This window comes from Phoca vitulina, unplaced genomic scaffold (genome assembly GCF_004348235.1).
Source record: "Phoca vitulina isolate PV1807 unplaced genomic scaffold, GSC_HSeal_1.0 scaffold41, whole genome shotgun sequence".
In the NCBI taxonomy this organism is placed as follows: domain Eukaryota; kingdom Metazoa; phylum Chordata; class Mammalia; order Carnivora; family Phocidae; genus Phoca; species Phoca vitulina.
In genome coordinates this window covers 3,382,299-3,398,945 of record NW_022589744.1, presented here as the reverse complement: position 1 = coordinate 3,398,945, position 16,647 = coordinate 3,382,299, and the positions used below count along the sequence as shown (strand labels likewise).

At 39.7% G+C, this 16,647-nt stretch overlaps 1 protein-coding gene across 1 annotated transcript in view; it reads left to right on the top strand.

Annotated features, from left to right (window-relative positions):
* The window catches only part of BPTF (bromodomain PHD finger transcription factor), a 144,745-nt gene that overhangs the window by 28,608 nt on the left and 99,490 nt on the right, over positions 1 to 16,647 (top strand). Inside the window, exon 2 of the mRNA XM_032429970.1 lies at positions 8,475 to 9,297. Within this exon, the coding sequence (XP_032285861.1) occupies positions 8,475 to 9,297 (823 nt within the window). The remainder of the gene's footprint in view (positions 1 to 8,474; positions 9,298 to 16,647) is intronic.

Here is a 16,647-nt window from a genome sequence, read left to right as displayed (position 1 = left end):
GAGAGAGAAATTAGCCAAACAAATGCAGATTGGGCCCACAGTGCATATTTTAAAAACCCATACTGTTGACCCGTTTTTCCAAAGAGTTAGAAGAGAAGCATCCCTGCAGACCCTCGTAAGTGAGACTTCTATTATGAAATACTAAAGAGTGGAAAGTTTTGGAAGTGCCAGTTCATTTTTTTAAAAAAGTATCTATACATAGTAACACAGTTTTTCTGTTAAGGTAGTAACATATCTCATGGGCCAGAATCTTTGTTATTCAGTCAAGAAATTCTCTCCCTTGACTGTGCTGGAAATTCATGGACAAATTCTTGCTCTTTGGTTCTCTTTTTCTCCCCAGAATTCACGCAGACCACTTTCCATCCTTAGCATTTTGTTTTTTGTAGGCTTATTAATGTCTTTGATTAGGCTTCAACTTTCTTTCACATCAATCCTATTCTAGTCATGTCTTCTGAGACAACCCCTTAGTTTTTCTTGTCTGAGTTTCCATGAAAGCCTTACTTTCTGTTTGATAGGAGGAATATCCAATTTCTGTAAAGCAGTAGTTTTCAAATTTCGCTGCACAAGGGAATTACCTGGGGAGAAAGATAAAAATGCAGATTACTGAGCTTAACCTGGGTTTCTGTAAATTTGGGTTGCATGTTGGCCCTCTACTTTTAAACAGCTTACCGTGTGACTTTGCTGCATCTCCAGTTTTATGACCGAGTATTTCAGGCAGCTTCTCAAACTTCAATGAGCGTATGAATCACCTGAAGATTTTGAGAAACTACAAATCCTTATGTAGTAGACCTGGGGCCTGAGCTTCTGAATTTCTTGCAAGCATCATAGATGATGCCAGTCACATTTTGAGTAGCAAGGTTTGAAGGTGCTTTTTGGAATTAGTGAATTTCATCTGATGTGTATTAATTATTGCTTGTCTGGATCTCAGAGGGATAGCCTTTCTAAGTTCTAGGGCAGTGGTTCTTAAAGTGTAGCCTCAGACCAGCACAGTTAGGAACCACCTGGGAATTGTTAGAAATGCACATTCTGAGACTCTTTCCTAGACCTATTAAATCAAACTATTTTAATCAGAATCAGCTCTCTTGGTGATTCTGCTGTACGAAGTTTGAGGAGCACTGTTCCAGGAGTTCTCATAGTGAGGAGTAAAAGCACATTTCTAACATCTGCAAATTATGTAGAGACATAATTTTCTTGTGTAATTGTGTGGGCTAGCACTTAAAAACGACTAATTTTTTCAGTAAATATTATGTATCTTACTGTGTGCCAGCCGCTATTGATAGCAACAAACAACATAGAGAAAAACTCCCTGTCTCTAAGGAGATTTCATTCTTGTGGTTATGTTAAATACTACTTCATGTACCTGTATGTATGTATGTATATTTATATATCTCCCCATAAGCAGTAGATAGAACTGTTTTGCATGGTTTCAAGTTGTTTATCCTTTTGTAGCAATTTTTTCTGTTTGTTTCATGGTTTTTTTTTTTTTTTAAGATTGATACAATGCTGACATATGAAGCCCTAAATTACTCAAGACTGCTCTATAGAATCTTATCAAATGAATGCTCCACAATTTAATTTTTCCCCTCTTGATGTACATTTTGGTTGTTTCTAGTTTGATTGGCTGTTTATTTGCTTTTTAAACAATACCGTATATTCTGCACACACATGAGGAAGGTTTCTCTAGAGAAGTGATTTTTAAACTGTGGACTGCAGCAGCATGTTTTAAAAGCTGACAGAATAGAATAGATGATATTAGGATAGAAGAGAAGATGTTAATTCAAGCTCTATTACAAAGCTGTAATCATCAAGACAGTATGGTACTGGCACAAAAACAGACGCATAGATCAGTGGAACAAAATAGAGAACTCAGAAATGGACCCTCAACTCTATGGTCAACTAATCTTTGACAAAGCAGGAAAGTACATCCAATGGAAAAAAGTCTCTTCAACAAATGGTGTTGGGAAGATTGGACAGCCACATGCAGAAGAATGAAACTGGACCATTTCCTTACACCACACACAAAAATAGACTCAAAATGGATGAAAGACCTAAATGTGAGACAGGAATCCATCAAAATCCTTGAGGAGAACACAGGCAGCAACCTCTTCGACCTCAGCCGCAGCAACTTCTTCCTAGAAACGTCACCAAATGCAAGGGAAGCAAGGACAAAAATGAACTATTGGGACTTCATCAGGATAAAAAGCTTTTGCACAGCAAAGGAAATAGTCAACAAAACCAAAAGACAACCGACAGAATGGGAGAAGATATTTGCAAATGACATATCAGATAAAGGGCTAGTATCCAAAATCTATAAAGAACTTATCAAACTTAACACCCAAAGAACAAATAATCCAATCAAGAAATGGGCAGTAGACACAGACAGACACTTCTGCAAGGAAGACATCCAAATGGACAACAGACACACGAAAAAGTGCTCGACATCACTAGGCATCAGGGAAATAAAAATCAAAACCACAGTGAGATACCACTTCACACCAGTCAGAATGGCTAAAATTAACAAGTCAGGAAATGACAGATGTTGGCGAAGATGCGGAGAAAGGGGAACCCTCCTACACTGTTGGCAGGAATGCAAGCTGGTGCAGCCACTCTGGAAAACAGTATGGAGGTTCCTCAAAAAGTTGAAAATAGAGCTACCCTATGACCCAGCAATTCACTACTGGGTATTTACTCCAAAGATACAAATGTAGTGATCCGAATTTTTTTTTTTTTTAATAGAGGAAAATTAGGGGTGCCTGGGTGGCTCAGTCGTTAAGCATCTGCCTTTGGCTCAGGTCATGATTCCAGGGTCCTGGGATAGAGCCCCGCATTGGACTCCCTGCTCAGCGGGGAGCCTGCTTCTCCCTCTCCCACTCCCCCTGCTTGTGTTCCTTCTCTCGCTGTGTCTCTCTCTCTCAAATAAATAAATAAAATCTTTAAAAAATACAGGAAAATTAATATAATTTGTCTGCTAGATATTAGATCAGTGTTGAAAATGATGAGTGTAATCTTCAATGGCACATTATAAATACATTTTTATGAATAGTTGAAATGACTTGTTAATACTAATGGTTGACAGTTGAGGGGCTTATGTGGTTTAATTTTGAGTTTTCTTTTTATATACTCTTATCTGTGCTCAGTTCTGTAAACCTGAATCTTTGAATTTGGCATAATGATCTTATATTTGTGTTCATACAAGACCATCAGTAAGCCATTAGTAGCAGCATCATTTTATTGATTTGAATATTGTTTCATATGTGTGCATAGATACCTGCCCAATATTTTTCTTTTAAATTATTAAAATAAAAATACATGCATGTGATATTGAAAAATGTAAAAAAGTAAAAAAAATAGTTTTTTTCTGTCCCCGCAGGTCTCAGAAACAACTGCTTTAAAAAGATTTTTTTTTTTTTTTTTAAAGATTTTATTTATTTATTTGACAAAGAGAGACATAGCGAGAGAGGGTACATGAGCAGGGGGAGTGGGAGAGGGAGAAGCAGGCTTCCCGCGGAGCAGGGAGCCCGATGTGGGGCTCGATCCCAGGACCCCGGGATCATGACCTGAGCTGAAGGCAGACGCTTAACGACTGAGCCACCCAGGCGTCCCTAAAAAGATTTTTTTTAAGATTTATTTATTTATTTTAGAGAGAGAGAGAGAGAGTGTGTGCGCGTGCGGGCGCGCGTGCGTGCAGGTGTGAGCAGGGGGAGGGGCAGAGGGAGAGCATCTTCAAGCAGACTCCCTGCTGAGTGCAGAGGCTGTGGCAGAGCTGGATCTCACAACCCATGAGATCACAACCTGAGCCAGAACCAAGAGTCCGACGCTTAACTGAGCCCCCCAGGTGTCCCTAAGAAGATTCTTAAATGACTTCTTAGATATATATATATATATTATCCTTGTTCCCTCCTTATTTTTTCCTTTTGTTTCTAATTTCTTTTCTCAATGACATTCTTTTTTTTTTTTTCTTTTCATTTTTTTAAATTAAGTAAGCTTTATGCCCAGTGTGGGGCTTGAACTCACAACTGTCAGATCAAGAGCCTCATGCTCCATGAGCTAAGCCAGCCAGGTGCCCCTCATTGACTTTCTATTCATTGTTCTTTTTTCTCCATTACTGGCTTTTTTCTTCATTTAGTAATGTATCTTTAAGATTTTTCATTTCCGATATATGAATTTTACATTGTTCTTTTCAACTGCTAGATTGGATTACATTGTGTAGATAATCATAATTCATAATCCATTTAAGTATTGATGTATATTTAGGTTAAAAAGAAAAAAACACAAAACTTCGACTTCTACAAACTGTTGCATTAAATTTTTTTGTACTTAAATATGTGTGTGTGTGTGTGTGTATCTGTAGGATAAATTCTAAGAGGTTGAATTGTCGGGTCAAAGGGTTATACATTCAGATCTGCCACATTGCCTTTTAAAAAATTGAAACAATTTATACTTTTCCAATACTTCAGAGGGAACTGACCTATATTTACTGTTAACTTTCAAAAGTGCTCACACTTTCAGTATGTATATGACTATAGTCATACTTTGAACAGAAGCTATTTTGTGGTTTCCAGCTAGATGTGTAGAATGTAGAATTTATGGGCCTTTTTGTCCTTTTACCTCTAATACCAACAGAAAATGAACAGACTTTAGCTTATAAATATCAAGTTAAATGAACTGTTAAAGATCAGATCTATACAATGGTTATCCAAAATCTTTCAGAATGTATGAAAGCTGATGTTTTAAACTTAGACATTAGGGGCATGTGGGTAGCTCGATGGGTTAAGTGTCCGACTCTTGATTTTGGCTTAGGTAATGATCTCAGAGTCATCAGATCAAGCCCTGCATTGGGCTCTGCGCTGGGCATGGAGCCTGCTTAAGATTCTCTGTCTCCCTCTCCCTCTGCCACTCTCCCCCCTCTAAAAAAATAACTAAAAAAATAAAAGTAGACATTAAATTTAGACAGTATTTCTGTTACTGCTTTACACATAGATTACTATCAGCAGTTTTTTTTTTAACATTAACTGCTTTCACTGATAGACTTTAAAGAGTAATTTATTGTGTTTCTTATTATAAAAAGCCTACTAGATACAGTGTCAGATACTTTTTAATGAGTACTCTTACTTGCAAGTGATAGAAAACCAACATGTTGACTTAAGCGCAAGGGAAATGGTTTTGGTTTCTGTAGCTGTGAGAACTGAGGGATACATTCCACCAAGGGCTTAAGAATTATCAGTACTTATATCTTACTTCTGTTTCTGTCCATCATCCTTATTCCCTTCTTCCATGATGGGTTAGCCACGGACAGCTCTGGCCTCCTTCATGGAAAGAAAGGGCTTCAGAGCACTTCTCACTTAACAGATGAATGTAAAATGCCGGGCAAAGAGTCTTGCTGGGCTGCCCTGGGTCATATCTCCATGCCAGTGATGAGGAGATGGAATACTGTGATTGGGGGGCCTCAGCAGAATCACGTGGTGTGGGGGAAGGGAAATTCTCTATAGGGAATGATGCTGGGCAAATACTAATAAAAGAAATATGCCAGATTCTCTTTGGCATAAGAGTTAGGTGTTCAGCTGGGGAGACGGAGTAGATACCATGAAAAGGTAAATTATAATATAAGATAACATGGTTTGAAGAAGGCTATGGGAATTCAGAAGAGCCTGGGGAGGTTAGAAAAGCTTTTGAAGGAAATGGTAACCTATGGAGTTACATCTCAAGGTGGGGGTGGTATATTCCACACCTGTTGATTTCTTTCTTCGTAAGGTCACTTGTATCCATCTTTTTGTTGTTCTCACAGCCATTCAGTTCTCACTGAATCCCAGTCTTCATCTTAGGGTTAATTGCAGAAGATGCCCTGCTTCTGGTTTCATTCTATACAATGAAGCCAGAGAAGTCTCTCTGGACCATTCTGCCCTTTGCCCTGTTCAGAAAACCTGTAACAGCCCTCATTACTGCCAGTATAAAGTACTGCCATACAGACTCCTAAACCTAACATGTAAGGACATCTGCATTCTCCTGGTCCTAGAACTGCTTTTCCAGCCTTGCCTTCTGTGATGCTTTACTTGGATGCTCTTTGACAGCATTTTGCATAAACATCTGAAAGGAATGCAGGGATTGTTTCTATAAGCACTTTTGTCTCTGCTGACTTGTGTTTCTTCTCTTATTTGAGGGAATTCCTCTAGGTTTAGTCTTCCTTTTATTCCTTTCTCATTTATATTTATGTAGTAAGTCCTAAATAATTTCTAGGAGACAGTAAAATGGACTGGATTACCCATCATGATGCTTACTATCATGGTGATTCTGTGATTTAATTGAATCTGTGAAAACTGCATCTGTGTAGATGGTGTCACTTCTGTGAAGTTTGCCAAGGTGTAGACTCCTTTCTCGCTATATAGGCTCACCAGCAATGTCTGGCCCAGGGTGATCCCTTGGACTTTTTGCTGCAGAAAGTAATGGATATATTTTTATTTGGAAAATCTTTTCAGTGAATGAATATTGGGTGTGCATGTATAAATTAAAATATCTTGGCCTTTTATATTCTTTAACATACTTTTTTCTCCTTATACCATACACCCTTTTAGTGTGCAGTTAATGAGACAAAGCCAGAAGTGAGGGCTCAGGAATGGGGGAGGGAGCAGGTAGTTAAAAGAGTTTACCAGTAACCCAAAATCATGATTGATAAAAGTTAATTGTACAAAAATGAATTTAATGTTAATTGATTTTGTTAGAATTATTTCTGATATTTATTTTATTTTTTGTTTTTTAAAAATATTTTATTATTTGTCAGAGAGAGAGAGAGAGAGAGAGAGAGCGTGCTCACAAGCAGGGGGAGCAGCAGGCAGAGGGAGAAGCAGGCTCCCCGCTGAGCAAGGAGCCCAATGCAGAACTCCCATCCCAGGACCCTGGGATCATGACTTGAGTCGAAGGCAGTGCTTAACTGACTGAGCCATCCAGGCGTCCCTATTTCTTTCTTTTTTTTTTTAAGATTTTATTTATTTATTTGACAGAGAGAGACACAGCGAGAGAGGGAGCACAAGCAGGGGGAGTGGGAGACGGAGAAGCAGGCTTCCTGCTGAGCAGGGAGCCCGATGCGGGGCTTGATCCCAGGACCCTGAGATCATGACCTGAGCCAAAGGCAGATGCTTAACAACTGAGCCACCCAGGCGCCCCAGGCATCCCTACTTCTCATATTTAAAAATACATTTCCTATTCTGTAAACATCATTGGAAAGTATAATAATGATAATAATAGTAATACAGGCATAGCCATTTAGGAGAAACTTGTTTCTTCCTTTTTTTTAACTTTTTTTTTTTTAAGATTTTATGTATTTATTTGAAAGAGAGAGACAGATAGTGACAGAGATAGCGAGAGAGAGCACAAGCGGGCAGGAGAGGGAGAAGCAGCCTCCCGCTGAGCAGGGTGCCCAGCTCGGGGCTTGATCCCAGGACCCCGGGACCATGGCCTGAGCCAGAGGCAGATGCTCAATCAACTGAGCCACCGAGGCACCCCAGAAACTTGTTTCTTTCAACAAGTTTTCTTATTTATATAGCAGGGCTTATTAAAATACCTCATAGACTCATTCAGAGAATTAAAAGTATCTATGTTTGGTACAAAGTTCTCAAATGTGCTAAATATTGATACATTTATATGCATACATTATATATTCTTGGACATCACATCTCATAAATTGGGGAACAGGCGCCTACAGTTGTTTAACTGACTGCTAAAAAATATACGTAGTCTGTTGTCTGTTTCCTACCTGAACCTCTCTTTTTCCTTCTCCCAGCACTGGGACTGTCCTCTCCTACTTCCTCCTTCCTTTCTGTTTCAGTCCTAACTTTGTGCTTCACTGTGGAACTCCCCCGATACGTGGCTCTCAGGAAGCATTTCTGGCAGAGGAAAAGGGGTGCTTCACCAGAGAACTTCCTGTCTGGTTGTTGAGAGGCATTTCTGTATCGCAGCAGCCACAGTATGAGCTCTGTTGTGCCTCTTATCTTACATGGGGATGTTTTTTCTCATTTATGTTCTTTTCAGATCTTTCATAAACACAGTTATTTTTTATCATGGTTACCTCTACACCAGTCAACCCCTCTAGATAATTGAGAGCTGATTATAATTGAAAATTTTTTACTTGTAGTTTGTAATATAATGGGAAAACTTCGAATTCAGATTTTTTATAGACTTAAAAATTAGAGCTAAATCATTACTTATTGGTATTATTTTAACTTGACAGTTACTAGAAAAATAGAAGTATGCTTATCTATTTTTTGAGGTATATGTCCAGATAGGAAAAACTAAAAAACTCTTAGTTTTTAGAAATGATGTACTGATTTGTGGGGCACCTGGCTCACTCAGTTGGAGGAACATGTGACTCTTGATCTCAGGGTTGTGAGTTCGAACCCCTCTGGGGGTGTAAAGATTACTTAAATATTTTTTAAAAAGAAACGATGTACTGATTTGTAATTGTGCCGTTTCTTTCTTTACAGGTAGGCGAAAACCAAGAGTACATCGGCCTCGTTCTCCGATATTGGAAGAAAAAGACATCCCACCCCTTGAATTTCCCAAGTCCTCTGAGGATTTAATGGTGCCTAATGAGCATATAATGAATGTTATTGCCATTTATGAGGTACTGCGGAACTTTGGCACTGTTTTAAGGTTATCTCCTTTTCGCTTTGAGGACTTCTGTGCAGCTCTGGTGAGTCAAGAGCAGTGCACACTTATGGCGGAGATGCACGTTGTGCTTTTGAAAGCGGTTTTGCGTGAAGAAGACACTTCCAATACTACCTTTGGGCCTGCTGATCTGAAAGATAGCGTCAATTCCACGCTGTATTTCATAGATGGGATGACGTGGCCAGAGGTGCTGCGGGTGTACTGTGAGAGTGACAAGGAGTACCATCATGTTCTTCCTTACCAAGAAGCAGAGGACTATCCCTACGGACCAGTAGAGAACAAAATCAAAGTTCTGCAGTTCTTAGTCGATCAGTTTCTTACCACAAATATTGCTCGTGAGGAATTGATGTCTGAAGGGGTGATCCAATATGACGACCATTGTCGGGTTTGTCACAAACTCGGGGATTTGCTTTGCTGTGAGACGTGTTCAGCAGTATACCATTTGGAGTGTGTGAAGCCACCTCTCGAGGAGGTGCCAGAGGACGAGTGGCAGTGTGAAGTGTGTGTAGCTCACAAGGTGCCCGGTGTGACGGACTGTGTCGCTGAAATCCAAAAAAACAAACCGTATATTCGACATGAGCCTATTGGGTATGACAGGAGTCGGAGGAAATACTGGTTCCTGAACCGAAGACTCATAATGTAAGTAAATCTGGTCTTAATTTTTGTATGTATTTACAATTAAGCCAGTTTCCTTCATGACTGATATAACAGAGCCATGCTGCTGATGTAATATAAACTTTTGTGATTTAATAATGAGTTACATAGTTACATAATTTCTAACTTGAAGAAATAAATGCATTAAAAGTTTCTTAAATTACAAAGAAAGAAAACAATTTATGAAAAAAAGCAAATTATACACCAGTCTATTAATTGCCTGGTGGGGTAGGAATTAGAATTACTACAAGGCAGATGCCACTGTGGGCCCTTCCCTGGTTATGTTCCCTACAGTCTATCCTGAGGTAATCTCCACCCTAATTTTGGTGTTAAGATTTTCTTGCCTCTCTTTTTAGTTTTGCTATATCTGTACGTAAAATGGACTGGCAAGAACAAACCGGCTGTCTTATGAAAGATCAGTTTTGTCATTATTAGTTGTAGTCTTGCAGGAAAAGACAAGCTCAACAGACTCATGTTCATAGGCTTCTGCTTTTCTGAGAGTTTTTAAGGGGCTCTTCCAGGCAGGTCAGTGGGAAGTTTAGGAGGCAGTCTGGAAAAGCAGAGCATGTACCTCAGTCAGATGTTGGGCAGGGTTGTAGTGGGGACTTGGTTTTGACATCTTGTAGAAATACGATCGAAGGTAGTGGGCTACTTTGTAATTTTCAGCTTCTGAAGTCTTCAAAGCCTTCTTTCAGCTCTCAGAATTAGGTCAAATCAGAAAATCTGTGGTGGGGTGAAATCAGAGTAGGGCATGGAGAAGAGAGCAGGAACTTCATCAGTACCTGGGCAAGCAAGCCAGGTAGAGATAAGAATCTTAGTTGGGCTCACCCTTTGATTATAAAGATGGTACAGAGTAAGCAGAGATCTTCTGAGTTTTTTGTGCAGTTGTTGTCTTGCAGTGTTGCTGTTGAGAAATCTGAATCCAGTCATTGATTGTATGTGACTGGTTTGGACTTATCTGGAAGCTTGTGGAATCTTCTCTTTGCTTGTAGTGTTTTGCAGTTTCAGAGTGGTATGGCCTCGTGTGAGTCTTTTTTCATCCACTGGGTGTTTGGTGGGTACTTTCAATCTGGCAGTTGAGTCCTTCAGTTGAGAATTTCTCTTGAGGACTTCCTCCACCCCTTTTCCCTGTTGTATTTACCTTGTGCCATTATTTTATTGAACACTGGACTTCCTGTTTTGGTCTTCTGATTTTCTTATCTTTTTTCTCCAGTTTTCCTCTTTGTCTTTGTTCTTCTTTGGAGTGTGAGTGAGTGAGTGTGTGTGTGTGTGTGTGTGTGTGTGTGTATGGGGGTGTTGTTCAGTTTTTCTAGATTTCCTTAACTTAGTCTTCCAGTCCTACTATTTAGTTTTTCTTTTTTGCTATCATATTTTTTTTTCTAAGAGCTCTTTTGGTCTTAGAATCTTCCTCCTTTAAAAAAGTAATAAAATCCTGTTTTTGTTTCGTGGATATAATAATTTTTTCTCTTTTCTGAGGATATTTTTTTTTTTTTAAATCTTTTCTGAGGATATTAATGATACTTTTGTGTGTATGAGTGTGTGTGTGTGTGTGTGTGTGTGTGTGTGTGTGTGTGTGTTTTCCCCTCTGTGCATAATCTCTGTTTCTTCTGTTGCTTCTTCCTGGGATTTGTTTTGGTCTCTTCCATCCTCAGATTATTAATTCATAATTTTCTGATCCTGATTAACATTGTGGTATTATACAGCTGATTGGAAGCTCTGAGCAAGTGGGTAGGCCTTATCAGTTTTGAGCTTAACCACTGGGTGATTTTCTTAACCTATTTTATTGGGCATCACTGATGTCACTCACTATTTTTAGTCCTTTTTCTTGAGCTGGTCAGATGGCCCAGAGAGGCCTTTTCTGGTGTCCTACTTGGCGCATGAAGATCTGACTGGTATAGCCCCTTGGTGTTTGATTTTCCGTACAGTAGTACCTTTGTTCATACCTGAGCAGAGGACTGGTGTACCCTAGTCCAGAGAACTTCAGTGTTACCTCCTTTGGGAGACTAAGCCTTTAGTGGCTGAAGAGGATGGGTATAGGTGGTCTAGGGATCTGCTCATTAAGCAGCTTTGAAGCAGTTCTCTGCTGTAGATACCCCCCTTTCCATTTTTAGTGTCTTTTGGGGATTGTGATTATTGGTTCTCAGCGTCACCCTTTTGGTTTGGGATTGGGCTTTCTTGGCTCCGCTAACGGCAGTTATCACTCGTCCATTTGCTTTCCTGCTTCCAAATTTTGTTTCTTGCCTTTGCTCTTTACTCTATCCTTGTGAGTTTAATGTTTTAAAAAATACTTCTTTAGCAGTTCTAAGATAGGGTTTCAGGAGGGAGCAAAATGAGATGTTTGGATTTAGTCTATTACCTTAATTCAGAAACTGATAAGAGAAAGAGTATATGAAGTTTTAAAATGTATATTTTGCATCTTTTGATTTGGATCAGTTATTTTTATATTTTTTTATTTTTTATTTTTTAAAAATATTTTATTTGAGAGAGAGAGAGAGCATGAGTGGGGGAGCGGGGGAGCCAGGTTGGGCAGAGGGAGAGAGAGAAGCAGACTCCTCGCTGAGCAGGGAGCCTGATGTGGGACTCGATCCCAGGACCCTGGGATCATGACCTGAGCCGAAGGCAGATGCTTAATCAACTGAGCCACCCAGGTGCCCCAGATCAGTTATTTTTAAAAATCTGTGTAATTTTTGTCTTGCCCCCCCACCTCTCAAATATCTAGTCATCGTGTTTTATCGTGCCATCTTTTTGACCTCTTGCTATGGAGGTGGTAGCATGGAAGCTTTTTGTTGGCAAGGTCATTACAGTTCGTGAGATCACTGTAACCATGTTTTGGTTTGAAGTTTAATGCTCTATTTCATTTTAAGTGAAAAGTCAGTGACATTGCCCATCAGGGAGCCTGGTGCTTGTCCTTTTCTATAGACATTCAGCAGTTAACAGACCATGTTCATACTCAGTCTCAAATGTCCTCTCGAAAGGGCTCAGAGTCCTCGGGTCCGCTGTGAACAAATTAGGAAGTAAGTGAAATTTATTCTGTGCTCCTATTTTCCCTTCCTATACTTCCCTTCCCTATCCTGCCCTTCCTCATCCTTTGGGATGTTTATTCTCCCTGCTTCTCACTTCCTTCTCCGTCTAGTCCTTTTGGGCCAGAGAGATTCTAGAGGCGCTTTGTCCAAATATCGATAGGCCTTGACATCTGTAAGATTTATTACAATATAATTGTAAGGTCTAGGCCTAGGTTTTAGGGACCTGAAGGTGGAACCAGTAGGTGATGGACTAGTAATGAATAGCCAACAACATTTATTGAGCACTTAATATGTGCCTCATAGTGCTCTAAGCATTTTATTTACATTTTTTTCATTAATCCTTGCAAAAACCCAATAATGTACGTGTTATTTTTGTCTGCATTTTATAGATGAAGAGACTAAAGCTCAGACAGGTTAAATAACTTGCCCTAGGGCTTGCCCAAGGCTCTGTGGCTATTAGTAAGTGAGACCTGGAATTTTTTCTCAGAACCTGTTTATAAGAATATTTTCAGTTAACAAATTTTATACTGTAGTCTAGTTTCCAAGGCATCATCTTGAGATGTCTGTAACTTACATTGTTTTAGTTGTTAAAATCAATGCTTATGACTGGGGGTTGGGGTGGGTGGAGATAGTATAATGACTTTTGCTGTACCTGGACTGGATATTTCTGAGATCTTTAAAAATTTGAGACAAAGACACTTTTTGAAAATATAAGTGGCATTCTAAAAAAGTTCTGTTCCCTGATAAGTCAGTATTAGTATTTAAAACAAAACTCAGACAAGTAGGAGAGAAGATTCTTTAAATGTAGTTAAATGTGTGTAAACCTTTGTAATTACATCAGAGGACTTAAGTCACCTTTGAAGCACCTGTGGATGGATTTTTGATACATTATTGATGAGATGAAATAATCTACTTTTCTAAATTGAACAGTAAAATTCTTTAAGTTCTATATTTGGTAGTGAAACTATTCATTTGATTTATTTTCTTTGAAAGCTTTATTCATTCCCTGAAATTGCTTTTCTTTTTTTTTAAATATATGTATTTTTTTATTAAGTAAACTACTCTAATGTGGTTAGACCCCAAGAGTTGCATGCTCTACCTACTGAGCCATCCACGTGCCCCTGAAATTGCCTTTCTTGATACATAATAAAGTATACAAAGTTTAGTGAAGATTTCAGACAGATAAGGGTGTCTTTTTTTTCATGCTGTGATTTTTGACTGTTATTTTTATAAAGTCAAAAAACTTTAAATATCATTGTTAGTGGTAATTAAGTGTTCCTTGTCAATAATTTCAGTAAATCAGAAAGATTTTACATTTTTTTAAAAGTTAGATTAGGGGCGGCTGGGTGGCTCAGTCGGTTAAGCAGCTGCCTTCAGCTCAGGTCATGATCCTGGGGTCCTGGGATCGAGCCGCACGTCCGGCTCCCTGCTCGGCGGAGAGCCTGCTTCTCCCTCTCCCTCTGCCTACTTGTGCTCTCTATCTCTCTGTCAAATAAATAAATAAAATCTTTAAAAATAAATAAATAAAAATTGGATTAAAACAATTTCAGTTTGATGCCCTCTTGTGGTAGATTATATGTGGACTCCTGGTGAAACTTTTGAAGTCATGTCAATTGTTCAGTTGACGGTATGGGGATTTGGTATATGCTCTCCCTGGACGCTTAAAATGATGAGTCGGTGGACCTGTTGCCCAAGGGGGACATACCTAAAACAAAGTGTGGGGTAGTGAACAATTTTTTTAAAGGATTTATTTATTTATTTGAGAGAGAGCATGTGCCCACATGCGTGTGTAGGGGGAGAGGTAGAGGGAGAAGGAGAGAGAAACTCATGCAGACTCTGTGCTGAGCACAGAGCCCAACTTGGGGCTTGATCTCACAGCCCTGAGATCACAACCTGAGCTGAAACCAAGAGTTGGACGCTTAACCAACTGTGCCACCCGGGTGCCCCAGTAGTAAACAGTTTTTAATTGCAATGCTAGTAGTTTATAGAAACTAAGTTTTTCTGCTACTTTTATTTAATACTCATTTAAAAATATATTATTTGTATAGGTTAGTGAAGCATCTAATAAAAGAAAGGTTTTTACCTGAATCTACCTGAGGAACCAAAATGCTGAGCAATCAACTTAGAGATCCAGTATATATAAGAAGGCCAGTCTTTCTTTATTCTTTTTTTTTTTTTTTAAGATTTTATTTATTTATTTGACGGAGAGAGACCGCGAGAGAGGGAATACAAGCAGGGGGAGTGGGAGAGGGAGAAGCAGGCTTCCCACCGAGCAGGGAGCCCAATGCGGGGCTTGATCCCAGGACCCCGGGATCATGACCTGAGCCGAAGGCAGAAGCCCAATGACGGAGCCACCCAGGCGCCCCTTTTTATTCTTTTTTTTTTTTTTTAACGATTTTATTTATTTATTTGAGAGAGAGAAAGTGCACAGAGGGAGAAGCAGACTACCTGCTGAGCAGGGAGCCCGATGCGGGACTCAATCCCAGGACTCTGAGATCGTGGCCTGAGCTGAAGGCAGACACTTAACCGACTGAGCCACCCAGGCGCCCTAGAAGGCCAATCTTTCTTAGTTACGGCATTCATCTTATCAATTCTTTGCTCTGAAATTGGGACTATTAGTAAAACAGGAATTGCCAAATTAGATTAGCACCTTTACGTGTCACTATTCATTCTGAATAAAATTACCTTGAACACAACATTTAAACCTTTTTTGGAGGGGGGGCGCCTGGCCAGCTCAGTCGGAGGAGCATGCGGCTCTTGATCTCAGGGTTGTGAGTTTGAGCCCCACGTTGTGGGTAGAGATTATTTAAATAAATAAACTTAACATCTTTTTATTTTTCATTTTTCAGATAGATTAAATTATACTTTTAAACCTGTACTGGTTTGCACCCATACCTCCGCATTCTAGCTGAAAGTCACCTGCTTATTTGCTGGCTTAGTTGCCATCAGACCTGTATCTGTGAGCCTCCTGCCCTGGTCCAGTTCTGTATGTCCCACGGTCTCCTGGACGTGTCCACACTGCAGGCACCTCAAATACAGCGTGTCTAAAACTGAACTCATCGCTTCCCCCCCTTACCTACTTTTCTTTCTTTCTTTCTTTCTTTTTTTTGGGGGGGGGTTACCAAATTACTTTATTTGAAGAATGGTACAAATGAAAGAAGTTAAGTAGATGTTTTGGTACAATTTATAGAAAAGGTAAAGGTAACCCCACCTTTTCATTACCTCTTAAATATTGAATCTGGTTCTCTCCATTCTTACTATCCTTGCCGTAATCCAAGCCAGCATCATCTCGATTAGACTACTTTAGTAGCCTCCAAACTGATTTATATGTAACTCCCCATTTCCCAGTTCTAGTTTCTGTTCCATAGCTGGATGATTTTTATTTTTATTTTTTTTAAGATTTTATTTATTTATTTGAGAGAGAGAGATCGAGCTTGAGCAGGAAGAAGGGCAGAGGGAGAGGGAAAAGCAGGCTCCCCGCTGAGCAGGGAGCCCAATGCGGGGCTCAGTCACAGACCCCCCAGGATCATGACCGGAGCTGAAGGCAGATGCTTAACCATCTGAGCCGCCGAGGTGCCCCTGGATGATTTTTAAAGCAGCAGTTTTGATCAGGTCTCTTTTTCCCTCAAGTTGAAAATCTTTCAGGTACTTCCATTTGCTCTTAACAGAAAGTTCACAGATCCCTAATTTTGTACGTTTAATTCTCTTGCTTCCCACCCCCTCAAAACAAATAAATAAAAACCAAACTAAAACATCCAAAACCCTTTTTGGCTAACTTATCCTTCAAGTCTTGGCCTATGTATACCATTTCTTAGGGCTTTCTCTCTCTGAACCTCTTTCCCCTCTTGCATCCTAAAAGATACCTCCTTTAAAAAAAAACAAAAACACCCTTCCCCCGTGTAATTATTGGGGTTTTTAAAAGATTTTTTTTATTTATTTTTGTGTAAGAGAGAGCGTGAGCACTAGTGCGCATGAGTCGGGGAGGGTCAGAGAAAGAATCCGACTCCCCACTGAGCAGGGAACCCAATGCAGGACTCGATCCCACTGGGATCATGACCTGAGGCAAGGCAGACGCTTAGCCAGCTGAGCCACCCGGGCACCCTGTAATTATTTGTTTTAAGGTAGATACCACATACTTCATAGGATGAGGAAAATAATAGCAGCTCTGCATATTGCATCCAGTAGGCACCAACAGTGTTTTAAGTGCTTTACATATTTGAACTTACTTAATCCTCACAACAGCATTTGATATAAGTACTGTAACCCCATTTTTCAGATGGAGAAGTTGAGGCATAGGGAGGTTAACTAATTT